The sequence below is a fragment of the Callorhinchus milii genome, unplaced genomic scaffold (assembly GCF_018977255.1).
Source record: "Callorhinchus milii isolate IMCB2004 unplaced genomic scaffold, IMCB_Cmil_1.0 Scaffold31, whole genome shotgun sequence".
In the NCBI taxonomy this organism is placed as follows: Eukaryota; Metazoa; Chordata; class Chondrichthyes; order Chimaeriformes; family Callorhinchidae; genus Callorhinchus; species Callorhinchus milii.
This window is the reverse complement of record NW_024704772.1, coordinates 1,878,257-1,898,876: the sequence shown is the minus strand read 5'-3', so window position 1 is coordinate 1,898,876 and position 20,620 is coordinate 1,878,257. Positions and strand designations below refer to the sequence as shown.

Here is a 20,620-nt window from a genome sequence, read left to right as displayed (position 1 = left end):
TCTGCCTGCAAATATACAAGTCACTACACTTCCAATAGCATCACAGGATCTTCAAGTTCCACCTGAACAGGTGGACGCGACTCAGTTTAACACCTCACCTCCCTCAACCCCTTCGCTTCGCCCCCTCCTGCCCCATCTTCAGTTCGCGCCTGAAGACCTTCCTTTTCGACCGCGCCTACGGTCACTTTCCCCTACCGCTGGCTCGGCCTTGGGCGTCCACCGCTGCTAAGCGCTCTGAGACGCCGCCCGATGTGGAGGGCGTTACAGAAGTGCAAGTTGTTGTTGTTGACGGTGCGCAGCTCCAACAAGTGCACCACTCCACACTGTACTGGGGTGTCACCTTAGACAGTGAGCTCAAAGTCCCATCGTGGAGCTCCGAGAGAGTTAATTCCTACCAAAGGAACTGAGTGATTGGGTAGGAGGAATATTAAAGTGTACCGGAGGCTAACAGGAGAACAGGAATAGACTGGCTCGTGTACAGACTTGAGTAGGACAGCCATTTTCTGAGCTGTAACATGCCATGATTCTGTGCCTCAAGACATTTATGGAGGGTGAAATTTCACCCAGATGATAATAATAATAATAATAATAATAGTCCTTACATTTTAGTACGGCACATTTCAGATCAGGGAGGACGGCTCAAAGCCTTTTGCAGCGGCGTCTCTCAGGCTCGCAGCATTTCGCAGGATATATTGCAAAGTGCAGTGACTGGGTGTTTTGTCGGCAGCCAATTTGCACGCAGCAAATGTCCCCACGAATTGCTGCGAAGCGAATGACCGATTTCATTCGGGGAATTGTCGGCCAGCGCCCCAGAGAGACGGAGAGAAACTCTCTTCTCTTTCCAAACGGCGGCACAGTTTCAATCTCCCTGAACAGGCACAGGCGAGATTTCGGTGTCACGTCTCACCCGAAAGCCTCTGACGTTTAAACTGACCATTTTCTTTGCGGTTCAGTGTGTCCGGGTTTGAACGTATTTCGTTTCTGAAGCCGGTTTTCTTTTTCAAAAAAAAAAAAAACGGCAGAAAAACGGCTTCGAAGGCAATACTGAATTCAGGAATTTGCCAAATTCCACTTGCTGTGAAATTCAACATAAATACACTGAGCTCGGGGGGGGCTGAATGGGTGGAATTTCTCTCCTATTTTCCGATGTGGTTCTTGTAAACACTCATTCCCATCACCCACTGTGCAAGTTACTGGAAGAGCAACTAAAACACACACACACACACACACAAGCAACGCTAAGCAAACAGCAAAACACACACACACAGCGCACGGTTTGGTTTACTCCCTTTATTAGGCCGTCTGCTTGTCACGAGGAATTCACAAGACTTCTCTTTTCCCCTTTCCCCGCTCCATTCACAAGTGGGTCAAACCTTGGAGAGCCACGAATGCAATGAGTAACTACTGTATTAGCTCCAGATGCTTGGGAAGCCGACTCCCTCTCTCTTACCCACCCGTCAAACTCCGCTCTCAATGTTCATCTTCCCTCGCGGAGCGTAGGAGATCGACTCAGCCTCCACAGAGTTTGGGAGCCAAAGTCGATGGCCAAACAGCCTCTGAGGTCCTCTGCCCCCGTCCGCCTCAACGAGATCAGTGGGTTACAATAATATCCTCGCATTTGACATAGGGCCTTATCACACTTTCGAGACGTCTCAAAGTGCTTCACAGAATAGACTGTCAAGCAAATTGACACTCTATTTTGTGGGCGAAATACAGCAGCCGATTGCGTACAGCAGCGTCCCCCACAAACAGTCGTGGATTGAGTGGCCAAGTTATTATTATTTTTATTATTATTATTACAAAGACCCCACCCCAAATACAATGCTCATACACTGGCTCCCGGCATGAAGTAAAACAGTAGTAGACAATTAGTATTATTAAAAGACAGAGTACAGGAGACAGCATTAACACTCCCTAACCTGTACCCCTTAATATAGGTGTAAAATGGTTCTGACACACATTATTTCTGCTTGTAAGGAAAGTACAGTATTTTATTTATTTTATACACAAACATTCACCTGAATTATAAGCAGGGTTACATGCAGCTGATATTCAAACCCTCCCCAGAGTTTGGCGAGGAATCAATAACTTGATTTCTTTCTACTTTCAGCCTTGCTCTCATTTCTCCACCTTCCCCACCTCAGACACACAAATGCATCACTCAAAATGGTCTGATCTGGTAAGTGTTCATTGCAAATTGAATTAAAACTTCAACTCCACATTTCACATTAATAACAGAGGCCACCTGAAGACTGCACTGTTTTGGGCTGCTAGACCCCCCTCTCGCGCCCTCCATCTCGGTCTCTTTTCCTCCCCCCTCCACCCCCCGCCCCCATTCCAGTCACAGGAGAGAAATTCTACCTGGGTGTATTGATAAGTTTTTGAAAAGAAACTTAAAAGCACCTTGGGACGTCCTCCTGACGTGAAAGGTGCTACATAAATGTGCATTTATAATAATAATACTTGTATTTGATATAGTGCCTTAACACGTCGTTGAGACATCTCAAAGCGAGCGACGGAGGGAAGGGGAAAAATTGTTCCATTCTTAAACCTTGTGCTTTGCCTCTCTCTACCCCAAGAGTTGTTACTTATTGTGATACCTTCCGCCTCTTGCAAGTGGCTGAGATCAGCGAGTTCAGAGGCCGAGATTGTGGTGGTTGAACTCCCTTATCACGGGGTGAAGCATAAAAATAATAATAATAATCCTTGCTTTTGATATAGCGATTTGCATTAATTAACAGTGCTTGAAAGCAAGTGCACAGTATTTATCTATAATATCGCCGTCTGCTGTTTGTTCAACTCATTGATAGACAAAAAGAACATTAACCATTGCACATGCCTCTTAAACTACATAAGACATATCAAATCATTGCATAATCATGAACACCTTCGCAAGACCGGCTCCATTGACTGCGTTATAATATTTTTTATATAGAAATAGTAGTGGAACTGAATCCAACAAGTTATTTATTACTTTCATAATATGATAAGCGTTCGACCGCTTTCGCTTGAGGAACTTTTTTTTCTTAAAAAAATGGTTGCAGCAGAAAGGAAAATTCACTGAACCACATTTATCAATTAAAACAATACAGCTCTCTTAAAGTCAAAAGATGCAAGTGTTTAATCTAATCTGTGTGTCTTCCCCATCCCAGGAAAGGACAGGAGGGAGGGGGACTGGCTTTCAGACTTTCTGCCCCCACTCTCTCTGGAACCCCAATTCCTGGAGTCCCTCCACCTCATCCCTCTGCCTCCCCCCTGCACCCAACTATTAAAACCAGTCTTAAAACTTTCTTTTCTTTCTTTCTTTTCCCCAACCCTCCTCAGTTCTCTCACACCCTGGCCAGGCTCTGAGAAGTGTTTTGAGACGTCCTCCCGACAGGAAAGCTCCTGTATAAATGTAAAGTTGAAATAATTACCGAGTTACGGGGGTGGGGGAGTTGAGGGATATCCAGTGCAAACATATCCACTGTTTGTTCAAATAACTATCCAGTGCAGTTGTTACTTTAACTTTACAGTTTCTGATATATATAAGCAGTATGTGAGATGGGATGGGTTAGATAAAGCTTGCCTGTGCACCGCCCTGCTTTGACAGAGGTTAGATGTAGATTAAAGCCATCTCTTTACTGTCCAACCCAGCACAGGTAACATTCACAGTAAAGCTTCTTCCTCCATGTTATTCAACTCAAGCAGACATGCGTCCAACACCTCAAACAATTCCAATCGTTCCGCTCTCACTTAATATATTTTCTTTAAATGTACGTTTAAGACAGTTTCCCTTTACATCTATTCCCCATCTCATCAATATCTAGACCAAACCAGAGCATAGTCTTATAATAATAATAATAATATATATTAGAGGTGTGCGTATCTCAATGATATTCTACTGTAACAGTCAGCAGAACAAACCCCATGATTTCAAAACTAACGGCGACAGAATCACCTTGGGTTCATATCATTGGGTATGAATCACTGGATAGAGGAATTGGGCGTTCAATGTCTTGTCTGACCACTTTCTCCCTTCTGCTGAAGTGGGAGCTCTCCTGTACCTCACCTAAGTGGCAGCTATTAATGTGGGATGCCTGTCAGTGAGTTGGGTGCTAGGATGGGGTTGCTGAGGTCAATTGTAGCTGCATATTAATGCTACCCTGGCTGATCTTAGTACAGGAGGAATCTAATCCATGGTCCTTAAGGCCAGTGTTGCCCTGGACAATGCCCTTACCCTCTGAGCCACATAATACTCTATAACCAGCATTCTCAATTAAGTACCTTCTTATGATATACATCTATCAGAAATACCTGGATCTTTCTCCCTCTCTCTCTCTCTCTCTCTCTCAGGAACTGTTCCGCTAGTAACACTCATTTTGTCCTCGGATGGATGTGATCAACATCCCGTAAAGAAGCCTCGAGACTTGAAGGCGATGAGCGAGATCACCTCCTCTCCGTCTTATGACATGTTTGATTAGTTCTCTCTTTCTCTCTCTCGCTCGCTCTCCTTATATATAAGGTCGTCTTAAAAGGTTGCAGCCAGAATGAATGAACTGAACCCGAACGTATACGTTAATTTAAATCTTTCATCAGAAAGGTGTATTTGCCAAAGTCGCTGTCGTTGGTGGCGATCAGCTTGTCTTTGGCTGCTTTAGCTAACTTCATCTGCAAGAGATCCTTGCGTCCCAACCACTCGTCCAACTCCGCCTGGCAGTGGGCAAATGGGCAGGCCTCTCCGTCTGAGCAAGGCTTGTTCTTCACTGACCTGTCAGGACAGCATGTTAATAATATCATGATACAGATATGTTGTTAATGATAGTAATAATGCTTGCATATGATACAGCGCCTTATCACGTCTTCCACACGTCTCAAAGCGCTTCTCAGGATATACTGTAAAGTGGAGTGACTATGTTTTGTTAGTGAAACACGGCAGCCGAATGCGCACAGCGGTGTCCCACAAGCAGTCGTAGAATGAGTGACCAAATTATTACTTTTTTGAAGGGATTATTACCCCCAGAAAAGTGATCTGCCAATCAATTGGCAACCGGGTTCCTACCGACTGCTAGGTAAACAGAGGCAGTATGTGCGTGAAGCAAGGAAGCTTGCCTAGGGTTTTGCCCTGCCCAGGAATCGAACCCAGGTCCTCTCGCTTGCGAGGTGAGCGCTCTAACCAATAAGCTACAGGTCTCTACAGGGCAATAAAATAATATGATGGGTTGCAAGATGGGAGTAGACAGGGAGTAGACGAGAAAAAAGGCACACACACACACACACACACACACACAACCTTGGTCTCTACGGCAGTGTTTTGCCGTATTGAAGCTCACCTCTCACACAATTTGAACTCGCCCATGGGGAAGCGATATTGCCAGCAGTTCTGGTCGTCCTCGGAGTTGAAGACTTTTTCCTTGTGCTTCTCGGAAGTGATGTGCTTCTTCCACTGTTCTCACTGTTGCTGTTCTTCCCACAAAGCCAGCAGTGATAACCCATCTAGTCAAGGCACAGGGACAAACATGGCTCAACAATTTTTACAGAGCTGCGAGATAAATAATAATAATAATCCTTGCATTCGATATAGCACTTGATCACGACTTCGAGAGGTCTCAATGTCTCGTTGTTTTTGTTGTTGTCTCAAAGCCCTTCACAGCATATACTGTAATGTGAATTGACTGTATATTTTGTGGGCGTAACGTGGAGCCAATTGCACACAGCAGCACAAACAGTGGTGGAGTGAGTGACCAAATTATTATTCATTTTGAAAGGATTAAAACCCCTGGAAAGCGATCCGCCAATTGACTGACAACTGGGTTTCTACTTACTGCTAGGTAAACGAGGCATGCGTGTGGAAACTTTTCTAACGTTTATCCCCGACCTACCCAGGAATCAAACCCAGATCCTCTCGCTGTAACCGCTGAGCTACAGGACTCCACACGTCCACGCCATGCCCGTTGAAATGATTAATCACAAGCAGTGGAAACGGTTGATGCTGAAGCAGGAGAGGGGCTTACCCCGGGTTCTGCGTAGTCAGTCGGCATGTGGATCTGCTTCTCGGTCTGTCTGGTGGTAAGAACCGTCGCCTCCCCCGTCTTCATCGGATTCTGATTTTTTAGCCACATGTCGTGCATCTGCTGCATGTCATGCACTGTACAGGGGACAGGCAGAGTAATAGTAATAATAAGGGACTATTGCTAAAGTGACTCACAGCTCCTTTATTCAGTACCTCATGGAGTGCTAAGAAGAAGGGGAACCAGAGTTGGAGCAGGGATAATAGTAATACTAATCCTTGCATTTGATAGACCACCTTATCACGTCTTTGACGCGTCTCAAAGCGCTTCACAGGATACACTGTAAAAGTGTAGTGACTGTATTTTGTGGGCAAAACGAAAAGAAAAGACGTGAACTCACTGTTGTTCTCCTTCATGTACGTCCAGACCTCGCGTTCCTCAATGCTGTGTGCAAACGAACAGTTCCCAATATATTGGCACTTCTTCCCATTGGTGACGTGCAAACACAACTGGAACAAAAAATAAAAGGTTACTGTTTGTTAAAAAATAATATAGACGGGTGCAAAATAAGACATTCGATGTGCTAACTTTCACACAGGCATTAAGGGGTGCGGGCAAAAGGTAGTTGCCCAGATGTCATCTTGGTTAATTGGTAATAATAATAATAATCCTTGAATTTGATATAGCACTTTTATCACATCATATCCCTCACTAAGTACATTTTGCAACAGATTCTGTGAAGCGCTTTGAGACGTCTCAAAGATCCCATATGTGATAAGATGCTATGTCAAATGCAAGGATTATTATTATTACTATTAGTATCATCATCACCACCATCATCGAGACGTCTCAAGGCGCTTCACGGATTACATTGAATAGTGGATTGACCATGGGTCCCATTTGGAATCTGACAAACAGTCAACTGAATTGAAACCCATCTGTGGGGAACAAGTGCTCTGGTTCTCCCTCCTACGCTGTAAAAACCCTCTAATAATAGGAGCCGCTAATTGAGGTTGAGCGCGAAGGGCAGAGGGTGGGGGGGGGGGGCGGGGGGGGGGGGGAGCCCGGGGAAGGGGACGCAGAACGGGATTCAAAGCAGGAGATCGCCCTCTGCTGGCGGAAGCCGGTGTGACCACTGAGCCGGGACTCCATTTTGGAAGTGTCCCCCGGAAGCCATGTCGCTCAGACGCAAGTTTACGATATCGGCAAATTATTAATTGGCATGAAATTGAATGACCGGCAATTGCTGCCGTCTGAAAGGCTCGAAGCGCTTCAATGCAGTGAGTGATTTTGAAGAGTAGGGACGTCACGTAGCCGCATTGGCAGCCAATCTACGCGGGAGAGCTCCCATGTACAGCGGGTTTTCTTTGTCATTTATTCGGTGGGGGGGGGGGGGGGAATATCAGTCAAAACACTGGGAGAAATTCTTTGCTCTTCTTCCAAAGATTGGCAGAGACTCTTCCAGCATCGGAACAGGCAGAGGGGACCAAATGCAAGGATTATTATGAAACACAACAATTAGGTTATACAGTGCCTTTCCCACGGGGAGGACGTCTCAAAGCTCTTCACAGAGCGGACTGGGAGCCTGAGCTGAGAGTAGGTGAAACCTGAGGAAGTGTGTGTGTGGGGGGTCGGGAGGTGGGGGGGGTGGGTGGGTGGGGGATATATGTGGTCACACATGACTCGCTGCGAGACGTTTCGATGTGACGCTGTATCAAACACAGTTCATTATGTTTCTATCTACTCACATCATACTGCTGGGGCTGACTCTTACAGGGAGGGAGAGGCCGGATGGAAACCCATTTCTTTCGCTCGTTTGACATCACCAGCAGCACCCGGCGCTCCTTGGTCCATCTGCCCCCAAAGGAACAGGAACAAACATCAATCTAGTACTTGCATTTCTTGTCAATGCGAACCAGCTGCCTCCACGGCCAAGGAAGGTGAAGATACTGACGTGCAATTTCAATAATAATAATCCTTGCATTTAATATACCCCCTGATCACGACACAGAATATATTGTACAGTGAATTGACTGTGTACTTTGCGGGCAAAACGCGGCAGCCCATTGCGTACAGCAACATCCCCACAAGCAGTCGTGGATTCAGCGACCAATTTTTTTTTTAAAAAAAGGATTATTTATAATATTAATCACGTCGTTGAGACGTCTCAATGTAAAGTTCAGTGACTGTATTATGTGGACGAAACGCTGTATTATCAGCCCTTCACGATCATGAGGATCTGCTCTCCTCAGGAAACAACGAGCGACTAAAGAGATTTGTAGATTTACTCTACTTACACAGACAATTTATCTGGAATCTACTGTCCCCGACATTGGTGCCCTTACCCGTGTCGTGCTTTGGCGCTGCAGTACTTGAGGGTCTTGTCGGGTTCGATGACCTGCCCGTTCCTCCAGCATTGGCCGCACACAAACTTCATCTTCATGTCCAGAGAGGGGGATTTTCCAATGCTCGGTGAGACCTCAATCAATCAAAGCACAGGACTGTCAGAGTCAATGCAAACCTTCAGAGGACACGAAAGAGTGAGGCACTGAACCAGCATCCCTGCGGATCGCTAACCCACAAACTGAATTCAGGTCGTCAACATGTTTTGAGACAACCGAGGTCTGACAATTTCACCCAGTCTCAGCTCATGAAACCATTGTGTATCTAAGATTTAAGATGGTGCAGAACTGGGAAAAATTCCTAGGGCTTCAGTTGGAACTTAACAGGAACCGAGTGGGAGGAATCCCACCCCCATGCTCCAGGCCCTGCTGTTGTACATGTGATGGCTATAAGTGGGCATTAGTTGACTCCCTATCCCAGTCACTGCCTGACACAGGGTTACCTACCTGTGCTCTGCTGGCTTCCAGGCTCTGCCAGTACTGCTTTCCCTCCTGGACAATCTCCTCGTGCGAGATCGCTGCAACGTAAAACATAATAATCTTTGCATGTGATAAAGCACCTATCGCATCTTCGAGACGTCTCAAAGCGCTTCACAATATACTGTAAAGTGAATTGACTGCGTATTTTGTAGATGAAACGCAGCAGGCAATTGCGCACAGATATAACAGAAAGCCTGGAGATTTGCTCCCCTCCCTCCCGACATTACCTGAGTTTTGCTGCAAGACCCAGACCTTGAGCTCGACCAGGCTGTGAGCGAAGTTACAGCTGTCTTCCCGCAGACACCCGTACCGCACCTCATGGCGGCACACGTCAAACTGACAGTAATCCTTGAACTGACGAATCTTGCAGTAATTCACCGTCGTCGTTCTCAGCATGTGAACCATACACCTGAAGTCCGGAAAACACAGTTAGCTGGACAACAACTGGAGTCTCGTGTGCGGTTTTGGGCACCCCTTTGTGGGAACAGTATATGAGCTGAGCAAAAAGTGCAGGGGAGATTAATAATAATCATCCTTCCATTTGATATAGCACTTTATTATATTGTTATTGCTTCCCAAGCTTCCCTATGTCAGGCCTGAACTGAACCCTCTCCAGTTATGGACAGTAATAATAATCCTTGCATTTGATATAGTGCTTTATCACGTCTTTGAAACGTCTCAAAGCGCTTCACAGGATATAATGATAATAATCCTTGCATTTAATATAGCGCTTTTCATGCTGGGAGGACGTCCCAAAGCGCTTCACAGAACACACTGTAAAGTGAATTGACTCTATATTTGTGGGCGAACGCGGCAGCCAATTGCGCACAGCAGCGTTCCCACAAACAGTCGTGGATTCAAGTGACCATTTTTTTTGCAGGAATTATTACCCTCAGAAAAGCAATCCACCAATTGACTGACAACCGGGTTCCTATTTACTGCTAGGTCAACAGAGGCGTGTGGAGTAAGGGAACTTGTCTCACTCAGGAACCCAAGCCAGGTTTAACCATTACGCTATAGTACTCCAACAGGACTCCCAACAACAGTACTCACTTATTCGTGTCAAATTTGTGGCTGGTTTCCAGATTGGAGCAGACTGCTGGGCTCGCTTTGTTCCTCTGGCTTATCAGCCTGGGCTTGCTGTCAAAACATTCCTAGATCGGGACGGAAAGCAAAGAGATTGAGAACCTGTCGTGGTCAATCAAGCTGGGAGAGAAACAGAGTGCTGAGGTAGGAAGCACTGTAATTGTGCACAATAAATGACTAGATCAGAAGAGCGGCTCAGAAGAAGGGGTCTCTTCAGCCAGGATGTAAAGGTACAGTTTTATTTGCATTGCCCCAACATCCCTTACTTTCCAAATATCCCATCCATCTCCCTTTTAAGCATCACAATTAATTCTGCCTCTCCTTTGAGCTTCTGGAGCTGTGCGTTCCATATTCTCACAATGTGAAGAGATGATTCCTGCTCTCATTACTAACAGCTGACCAGTTGTGGTCACGACTGTAGCGACCTTATTTTGTAAGCGTTCTGGGACATAAATATTTGGCACAGTAGAATGTCCTACAAACAGCCATGAAGGTATTTTTGCTGCGTGCAATTGGCTGCCGCGTTTCACCCACAAAATATGCAGTCAATTTACTTTACAGTATATCCCGCAAAGTGGTTTGAGACGTCTCAAAGAAGTAATAAGTCGCTATATCAAGTGCAAGGGTTATTATCATTATCTCACTTCACACAGAAAGATGAAGAGGCCAAGGTGATCCTTAAGGATTTTAGCCACCGTGAGGCTGCTCCTGGTGCTGCCCCCTAGTGGATCGAAGAGCAGCTCGCGGTTAATGGCTCCTTTCCTCTCCAGCGTCCAGACGTCGATTTCCTCGGGGCAGTAGGCGAACGTGCAGTTATCCCCGTACTTGCAATCCTCTTTACTGGCTATGTCTGTAAGACAAAACCCGAGCTCAATGTCACCTCACTCAACTCTGGAACGCTCTCCCTGCATCCCTCCCTCCGCCTGCCCCCTCCCACCGCCTTCGCCCTTCCCCGTGTGCCGCGTTTCGCCCACAAAATATACAGTTAATTCACTTTACAGTGTATCCTGTGTATCTAGAAGATGTGTTGAGGCGCTATATCAAATGCAAGGATTATTATTTATTATTATCTTCAGGTCGCGCCTGTAGGCCTTCCTCTTCGACCGGGCTTGCGGTAACCTCCCCCTGGCTCAGCGTCGTGCTCCACCACTGTCAAGCGCTCTGGGACGCTACCCGGCGTGAGGCGTGCCAAGTTGTTGTCGTTAGACAGGTGTAAGAGAGCTTAGTCACACGATAAGACAATCACCTCTCTGGTACCATATGAACGCTACAGAACCCACCTTTACATATGTAGTACGGGCCTGCATAATTATTCTTTGTGGGTCGGGGTCGGATTTTCTTCCATCGAGGGTCTGCTGAGACCTTGAGCCTCCCAATCAGCAGATCGTTCTTACACTTATGATCCAGTTCAGGGTTATAAGTGTAATCGAAGGCCTTGGAACCTAGACAGCAGCACAAGGGGGAAGAGAAGCTTCATCAGAGGTGGGGTGTAAGGGTAAGACGATTCTTAAGATGTGAGAACTGTTGTCAAGTGTAACGCCCCCCCCGCTGTTTTGAAGCATCAGCCCGGACCGTGAGTTCAAAGCTCCAACATGGGGCGTGAACCTCACAACCTTCCGACTCCGACAGGAGGGAGAGTGCTCACCAAGTGAGCTGGGCTGAGAAGCAGGATCTTACCTGATTTAATGAAGCACATGTTGCAAGCCTGACGTAAGTCGTGGGTCTCAACAAGTGGGTTCTTGGTCAGGGGTGGCACTACCCACCCAGGGGCTCCTCGCAGGGCTACATGCAACAAGCTTGCTGTATCCCACTTGCCTGAGGAGAGTCCGACTGATGGGGGAGTGTTGGTCACGTGTCTACCCTGCACCAGAGAGAAAGGAGACACTGAGAGAGGGACGCAGTGTGCATGTTAGGGGAGGACAGGAGCGAGACTGTACAAGACAGAATCACAACCTGTCCACACTCACTGAGCCACGGCTCACACGTGCATAATAATAATCCTAATAATAATAAAAGGAGTCTGTGCTGGGTTAGAAAAGGAGTTCCGACCTTAGGAAAGGGCACTGGGTTGAAGAGCAGGAAGTAGGAGATGAATGCCATCTTCTGACATTGTCTGTTGAGTTATGTGAACGGATTCAGAGTGAGGGAGACAGATGTATGGAAGGAATCTTTTGGGTAGGTGAATGTGTAGCTAGGGGTCGCAATGATTCACTGAAACAGTTGTGGAGTTACGCAAGATTCGGTGTGACTGTTTATTGCGATAAAGCTGTGAGAAGGAGCGAAGCCATGAACTCACCAAGGAAAAGCTCCCTGGTGTGCTGTGACTGCTGTTAGAGTTGCTTGGAGTCAGAAGCCTGGGCGCTGTTGAGCACAGAAACATTCTGTTTAATCTTTTGCCCCAAAGAAATGCTTCCTCAGGGAAACAAAAACTACACACGCGCACAATCACCACTGCACGTGAAGACCAAAAGCTATATCAAAAGCAAAGATTATTCTTACTACAATATCAATAAGAATAAAAAATAATAATCCTTGATATCAAGTCTTCGAGACGTCTCAAAGCGCTTCACAGAATATGCTGTTAGGTGAATCGACTGTGTATTTTGTGGGTGAATCACGACAAACACCGCAGGGTCCCACGAACAACCGTGGATTGAATGACCAGATTATTAGGAATATCAAATATTCATTTCTTAGGAGTGAATGCTTACCAGCCTGGCTATCCGGCCCAACAAAGAGGTCCAAGGTATCGAGGCTGTTCACAGACTTGTTTGGGCCAATGCTATCAAGAGTGTCCATTTTCTGAGTGGGTTGCATGGAATACACCAACGGGAGGGTGACGACGGTTGGGACTGTGCTGCCCTTGACTGCTGGGGGTAGTAAGGGAGTCCCCACAGGAAAGACTGAGGGCAGCCTCGACACGTTGGCGGGTACGTTAGTTGGTATGGGTCCTGGTGCTGAAGACTGCAAAACACAAAAACTTCCAGAATAAATACTAGAGTAAACAACAACAAATAATATTAATACTTGAATTTGATATAGCGTCTCAGACCCGTCTCAAACTCGTCGCAGGATATACTGTAAAGTGAATTGACTGGGTATCTTGTGGGCGAAATACGGCAGCCGATTGCGCATATTTTGTCCCAAAACAGGCGTGGATTGAAGTGAACAATTTATTATCATTATTCTTTTTCAAAGGAATTATTACTCGATGTGCAAATCATATTTACAAAGCGTCTTTCATGTCGGAACCATGTCCCAATCGCTGGACAGTCAGGGCCATGGTGGGGTATAGAAGAGGATAATGTCTTAAAGTGCTTTACAAAGGGACAGAGACAGAAAGAAGACAAATGTATGAGGGGAGATTGCAGTAACAGATTTGGTAACACAATGGATCTTTGAAGGTTTTTGCCTTCCCTGCCCCCCACGTTACCATTGGATAATCCTGTATTGAATCCAGAAGGGTATCGATATCCTCCCCAATGATCTCTCCATCTGTGAACTCCTCGGTGGACTCTGGCACAGAGAGAGACACCCCATCACCAGCTGTGGGTGGCTCCAGGGAGGCAGGAGGTGGGGATGGTGACTCTTGGATGCAGATGGAGCCGGACATGGAGATGGAAGGCTCGCTGGCTGGGGTTGAGGTGGCAGTTGGGGCAGCAACACACGGAATATCCAAGGGAGAGTCTATGGCAACGGAAACGGCAAAGGGTTATAATAATCACTGCATTTGAAATAGCGCCTTATCATGTCTTTGAGAAAAAAAAGCAACATTTAACTTAAATCCTTATTTAACCAGAAAGAGGCTTTCACCCTACCAGCCCAGGCTGGACGCAAACTGAGATCTCAGACGTGGAAGGACAGAGTGTTGTCCCGACCAGACCTTTGGACTCACATTTCAAAGAGAAACACAAGCTCACCTGATTCAATATCATCTATATTGCCGATGCCATTCATAGAGAGCTGGAACAGGAATAAAGAAGAGCTGTAATTGCCTTTCAGTATGATTTATACTTGTTTGACAGATGTGTTCAAATAACTGATACAGCTCTGTGTCTGAGTCAGGCTTAGGAAGTTAAAATAATAATAATTTGATACAGCGTCGAGAGGTCTCAAAGCGCTTCACGGAATATACGGTAGATTGGATTGACCGTATATTTTGTGGGAAAAACGAGGCAGCAAATTGCGCACAACAGTGTCCCATAAACAGTCGTGGAATGAGTAACCAATTTATTGTTATTTGTGAGAATCACAGATTTATTCAGAAAAAAACCAGCCTTTACATTTGTTGACAAACTCGCTGAGTTTCACCCCACGACTGCTGGATGAAACTAAGACATATCAGCTTCCTAGTGGGGTACGATAGATCATATTAAACAAACGTGTTGATTTACCTGACTGGTGGCGGTGGAAGCCAGACCCACTGTATCCAAATCATGCTGAAAAAGAGAGAGGGAGAGAAACAATCAGTAGGGAGGAAATAATGATCTTTGCATTTGATACAGCACCTTATGACATTGAAAAGTCTCAAAGCACTTTACAGTTAAGTAGTGGCTGTGAACACGACTGGCAATTGTGCACAGCAATGTCCCACAAACAATCAGGAGGTGAATGACCAAAGAAGTACATCTCCAAATTTGCAGTATATCCCCACTTCCCCCAGTCCTGCACTGGAGCATCAGCCTAGACCGCGAGCTCAAGTCCTTATAATAACTTTGTGATAAGATTAATACAATGACACACATATCTGGCAGACAATTACCTGAGCTCTGATGTACGCCTTACGGATCCTCAGCCCCAACCTCTGTGCAAGTTCTTGAGTCAATTTCACTACATTCTCATCCTAAACAAAGACAACTCCGTTATAAGATACCTTTTGTGTGAATGAAACAACTCAGAATGTTTTTGTAAGCAGATATGGTAGCTAGTTTATGCATAGCACATTCCCACGCACAAGAGGAACAGCAATTTATCTCAAAGATTGTTCGCAAGGTCATCAGGAGAAACTCCCTTCTCTTTTCCAATACTGTGGAATCTTTAACGTTTGCCTGAGAGAGACGACCTTGTTTTGATATCACATTCAAAGTACGGCACCACTGACAATACAGCACTCCCTTAGTACTGAGTTATAGCGTCAATCTAATCTGAGATCTAATGTCCTTAATGGTGAATGAACCTGTAACTTTCTGGCACAGAGCTGAGAGCGCAACCAACTGAGCCAGGCTGATAGTCAACAATAATTAAAAATGAAGTGAACGTTATAGAAGCAAGCGTGGCAGCATGCGTCCAGGCAGACGATACGTATATAGCCGGGCAGACAAGACACATGTACCCGTGCCATCATTACATTATAACCAGAAATTCTCACCTGGGGGACGGCGAGTGAGCACTTTGCGATACAGTCGTAAGCTTCCTTATGTTTCCCCATCTCATTCAGGGCCCTGGTTTTGCGATAAAGCGCTCGGTAGTTATTCTCATTGAGCTTCAGGGTGTGTTCACAATCCTCCAGCGCTTTCTCATATGCACTCTGCAAGAACGGAAGCAGTCAACGACCCACAACAACAACTTACATTTATATAGCGCCCCTCACGGAGGGTAGTGTCTCAGAGCGCTTTGTTTGTTACAACAGCCTCTCACGCTTAAAGGTTTCCCTCCTTTCTCCCTTTGGCAATGGTATATATTCGTGGTGGACAGTGGGGTTGGAGATCAGAGATCTGAGAAGGAGGAGCAAGATCCTGCACTCACCGGAGGAGACTTATCACATCACAGAGCAGAGTAAGAGAGAAATGTTCTGCTTGGGATGGCGCCACAAACAACAACAACTTGCAATTACACAGCGCCCTCCATGCGAGGCAACGTCCCAGAACGCTTATCAGTGGCGGAGCTGGGGGGAGGGGGATGAGTAGCCATGCATTACGGTTAACCCATTTCAAAATTGCCCTGACAAATCCCTATTTAGTAATTATCCCTTAAAATGAAACTGGTCAGAAAGCCAGAAATGGGTCTGTTCCAGTCCTGGAAACGCCTCTGTGAATACAACAACAAATTACACTTATATAGCGCCTTTCACATCGGAAAGATGTTCCAGGGTTCTGGATGGTCACAGGTTTTGGACCCGAGCTGGGAGTTGGAGTGAGAATACTCACCATAAAGAAGTAACAGGCAGCTCGATTAACATATAGATTCTCCAGTAAGTGCTGTGAAATGATAACCCCGTCTGATTCTGCATAATCTGCTACGTTCAATGCCTCCACATACTGTGCCAAAGCTGCCTTGTACTCCCACTCTCGGTACAGAGCATTGCCTTCTTCCAGTAGGTTTTTGACAAGCTGATGTAGAAAAGCCTTCAAACAAGAAAGAATATGACAGTCACTACAATTGGGATCAATCACTTGTGAAGCTCTTTGCGATAATAGCTAAACTCAATGCAAGAATTCTTCTTAGATAAATAATATGCCGATTAGTGGTATGTTTCAACAACAACAGTAACAACTACTTGCATTTATATAGCGCTTTCACATGGAGTAAGATATCGGGCCAGAGAAGATTGGCAGTGGTAAGTTAAGAAAAGGTGAGGGCAAGGATCTTGTATCTGGGAGCCAGTGGAGCCTGGGGGTAAATGGAAAACAAATTTTGGAATACCTTATATTCATCTTGGCTTCCGGGATAAGATAATGGAGATCTGAGGAGAGGAAACAGCATTATTGTGCATTGTATCAATAACACAAAAAATCTGTGAGTTACAGCCAAACTATATTGATGCGTAGGAGAAACTCCCTTCTTGATTAAAATAGTGCCACAGGATCTTTAACATCCACCTGAACAAGCAGACGGACCTCGGTTTAACTTCTCATCTGAAGGGCCACACCTCTGACAATGCAATACACCCCCCCCTCCCTCACTGGAGTGTTAGCTTAGAATGAGCTCAAAGTCCCAACGTGGATCTGAAACCCACAACCTTCTAACCCAGAGAGCTATGGGTAGCTAATTTGGATTAGTGAGCAAAACGAGTTACAGTGACCTCTCGATTTACAGTAAAGTGAAATTTCAAAGTGAGAGAGAGAGTGATTGTCGTACTGGATAAAGTGCAGTCCTTTCTGAATTTGCTCCTTGCGTTGCTGTCTGCCTGGAGAGGTGCTGGACATTTCAGCAGAGCAGTGATAGTGTCGGTCAATGTCTGTGGAGAGATTTCAAAGTAAAGCAATGTTACTAATGCTGTGTGTAAAGATTACCGCCCTCACCGTCACAGATCTGTGTTGAATTGGTTGATCTCATTCATCCAGGCCTGTAATTGTCCTCACAGTCAAGGAGGAAGGTGATTGAGGGGAAATCAGTCATTCTTCTCTGATTGCTATCTACACCGAAAACCTCTCTGGAAAATTTGTGTGTGTATATGTGTGTTGTGGAAGACCAGCTGAATAGAACCCAACCCCCCCCTCGATGTCTACCCTTACATGCGCAAAGGTCACTTTGGTAAGGAACCAAACTACTATCTGCACTCGACCACAACAAATGACCATTTGGTTACGGAGTCGGAGACTAGCTAATGCTCATGGGAGCACAAGAAAGAGAGGAGAATATTGGCTTTCCAATAGTCTTTCCACACTGATAGGCAGACAATCTCAGTTTAACATCTTATTAGAAGACAGCATCTCTGACAACTCACTGTCCCCTAAATACTGGGCTTGAAGATCAGCTTAGTTCTCCCAAGGTGGGGCTTGAACTCAGAACCTTCTGATCAGAGGTGGGAGTGCTACTGACTGAGCCAAGGGGACACATAAACCTAAACTCCTTCAACTTTTCCTCATTCCGGAGTAAGTCTAAAGACCACATCTTAATATTAACCTAACTTTGTATTTTAGGGCTTATTGACTTGCTATGGATTTGAAATTACATTTCAGTTTCATTTCCTGAACTGGGTGGCATGATACTTGGAGAAAAAAATGCTCTCAAGCACCGACAGATGACACCAATGCTCATGTTTCTTAAGAGGAAAAATAAGAGTTAAATATTGAAAACAACCCATCACATAATTGAAATGTCTCAAAGTGCTTCACAGAATTTGCTGTAAAGCGGGGTGGAAGGGTGTTAAAGGTTGTGGAAGAAGTGCAGCTTGAAAGCTGTCCCATAATAATAAAAGAGGAACAGGCTTGATGGGCTCAATGGCCTCGACCTGTTTGAATGTTTTGTACAATACAGTGATTTTACCCTCTGAACTCCAGAGGCCTACAGAGCATATGGCAAGCTATACACTGGAGGCTGCCACCTCCTACACTAGAGTCGAAAGAGACTTTGTTTTGTTCGGTCCGCAAAGTGTTTGATACGTGGAAATCCATCACCATGCCTAAGGGCTACCAAAACAGACAGAGTTCCCCTTATATTCTCCACATTTACACAGTAATTTTGGAGTAGATCCCGGAGGGATGCACCCGATTTAGCTAATTCCAGAAAATATTAGGTTAAGGTTGGTCTAACATTTCCGTTGACATAATAATAATAATAATAATAATCCTTGCATTTGATATAGCGCTTTTCACGTCGGGAGGACGTCTCAAAGCGCTTCACAGAACACACTGTAAAGTGAATTGACCGTATATTTGTGGGCGAACGCAGCAGCCAATTGCGCACAGCAATGTCCCACAAACAGTCGTAGATTGAAAATGACCAATTTATTATTGTTTTTGGTTTTGGAGGGATTATTATTAGGCTCTGTGTGGCGTAAGGAAACTTGCCCGAGGTTTTGCCCTGACCTGCCGGGGATTGAGCTCAGGTCTCTCGCTTGAGAAGCGACTGCTCTAACCACTGAGCTACAGGACTCCACGAAGTGTAGTGACCGCATTTTGTGGACAAAACGCAGCGGCCAATTGCGTGCAACAGCGTGCCACTCGGATTGAGTGACCAAATTATTATGTATATACATTTTTAGGCGGAATTATTACCCCCCCCATCCTCCCCTCCCGGAGAGCGATCAGCCAATCGGCTAACAAGCCCATTACTTAGGAACTAAATAATAATTATACCATCAGAAATCTTTTTTTTAATAAAAAATCTTTGTCCAAGTGGCGGGTGAAACCTCACAGGTTATTGTCAGGAGATCAGGACCAGTTAAAAGAGGGAGGGGGGGTGGAACAAGCACAATTCACTGCTAAGGCCTTCAAACCCTGTCGCAGCCTCGGGCTCACTTAGCTCCTCTCGCCCGCCATTGCGACACTTCCTCCCGCTGGGGGTTTAACCACGAGGCAGCAAATAAAAAAAAACTTTTCACAAACAGAGCGAGAGAAGTAGAGATAAATGTCCAACGCACACCACACAAAAAAAATCGAGCTCAAAACTAAAAATCCCTCAAAAATCGAGACTGTAAAAGCATCATTTAAAAGATATATATTTAAAATAAACTTCCATGAAATTCCTTATTTGTGGTTTCGTAAAAGTAATTGGAACTATTTCTGTCTCAACCACCGTCCATGTTGTGTAAATAAATCTTCTTTTTGTTCCTTTACCAAAAAGTGCTTTAAAAAAATGTAAAAGAATGTAAAATTTTACCTTTTTGTAATTATTATTCTGTTCCTCTGTCTGGTCAGCAGACTTTTATGTATTGCACACATATATATGCGAATTAATATCTCGCCTTATTCAATACTAAAATATATTTTCTGAAAGTTAACTATGTCTCCTCACCACTTCTCCTCCTGCTACTGACTCACAATAACCTCCCCTGATACTGAGCAAAGCTATTTTCTCCTCCTACTGGTGTACTTGTCTCCTGCCCTTTCTCTTTTCAGAATGTAATGGTTAAAAGAGAGAACCAAGCTCCTATCTGTCTCTTGGGAAAGAGAAGGGAGTTTCTTTCTCCTGATGTCCTGGCCAGCAATTGCCCCCCCCCATAAAACTAGGCACTTGCTTGGCAGCTGTTTGTGGGACATTGCCATGCGCAAATCGGCTGCTGTGTTGGCCTATAAAAAAGTCACTACATTTTCCAATACATCCTGTACATTCAAGCCATCCTCCCGATATGAAAGGCGCTATATTAAATGCAAGGATTGTTTTTGCACTGTGGTGCAAATTGGCTGCTGTATTTTCTGGGGGCGTTCTCCGGGTGTGAAAGGCTCTACACAAATGTGATTGTACAAAATGTGTTTTCCCACAAAATACGCGGCCACACCACTTTACTGTATATACCGCGTAACACTCTGAGGCGTCAAGGGTGGCGTGGTCAGCTGCAACAGCAAACGCAAGGAATATTGTTGTTGTTGCTAACCTATCCCTCAAGAGGATACAGGTTCTTGAAGCCTTTCAGCCCACCAAGCCTACACTGGCACTCCCCATTCATTGGCGCGAATGACGCCAATCTCAATGCTTTAGACTTTATTCCTGCTGCTTTGGCACTCATTGGGTTCCTTTTCCGTGTGGCTAGGAATCGCAGCCTCCAAATAAACACGTGTCGCAAGAGATGCGACAACAAGCAACGGCTTGACGTTTGTACGCTCTGGCTGCGTTAACGCTGAGTCCGTCGGGGAGATGGCAGGAGCGAAACCTCAACTTCACCAACAACGGACGCAATCCAGAAGAGGATTGGGCACCCAACCTTACTCCCTTACTCCCCCTTTTAGCCCCCCCATTATAGCCCCTAAATCAACTGTAGTCCTCCATCGCTGAGATTAT

General features: G+C 45.4%; 1 protein-coding gene across 1 annotated transcript; it reads right to left on the bottom strand.

The window, feature by feature from the left end:
- Positions 1-1,768: 1,768 nt before the first annotated feature.
- Positions 1,769-19,831, bottom strand: zc3h7bb (zinc finger CCCH-type containing 7Bb). Its single transcript, XM_007909570.2, is given in 24 exon segments — positions 1,769-4,750; positions 5,313-5,430; positions 5,433-5,475; positions 5,994-6,127; positions 6,391-6,499; positions 7,739-7,844; positions 8,336-8,469; positions 8,840-8,910; positions 9,100-9,281; positions 9,926-10,026; positions 10,603-10,808; positions 11,239-11,400; positions 11,636-11,819; positions 12,255-12,319; positions 12,670-12,922; positions 13,392-13,645; positions 13,879-13,921; positions 14,353-14,397; positions 14,721-14,801; positions 15,327-15,485; positions 16,105-16,302; positions 16,601-16,640; positions 17,036-17,135; positions 19,502-19,831. Coding segments are annotated over 23 exon segments (2,949 nt in total). The 5' UTR covers positions 17,104-17,135; positions 19,502-19,831; the 3' UTR covers positions 1,769-4,557.
- Between the last annotated feature and the right edge of the window lie 789 nt (positions 19,832-20,620).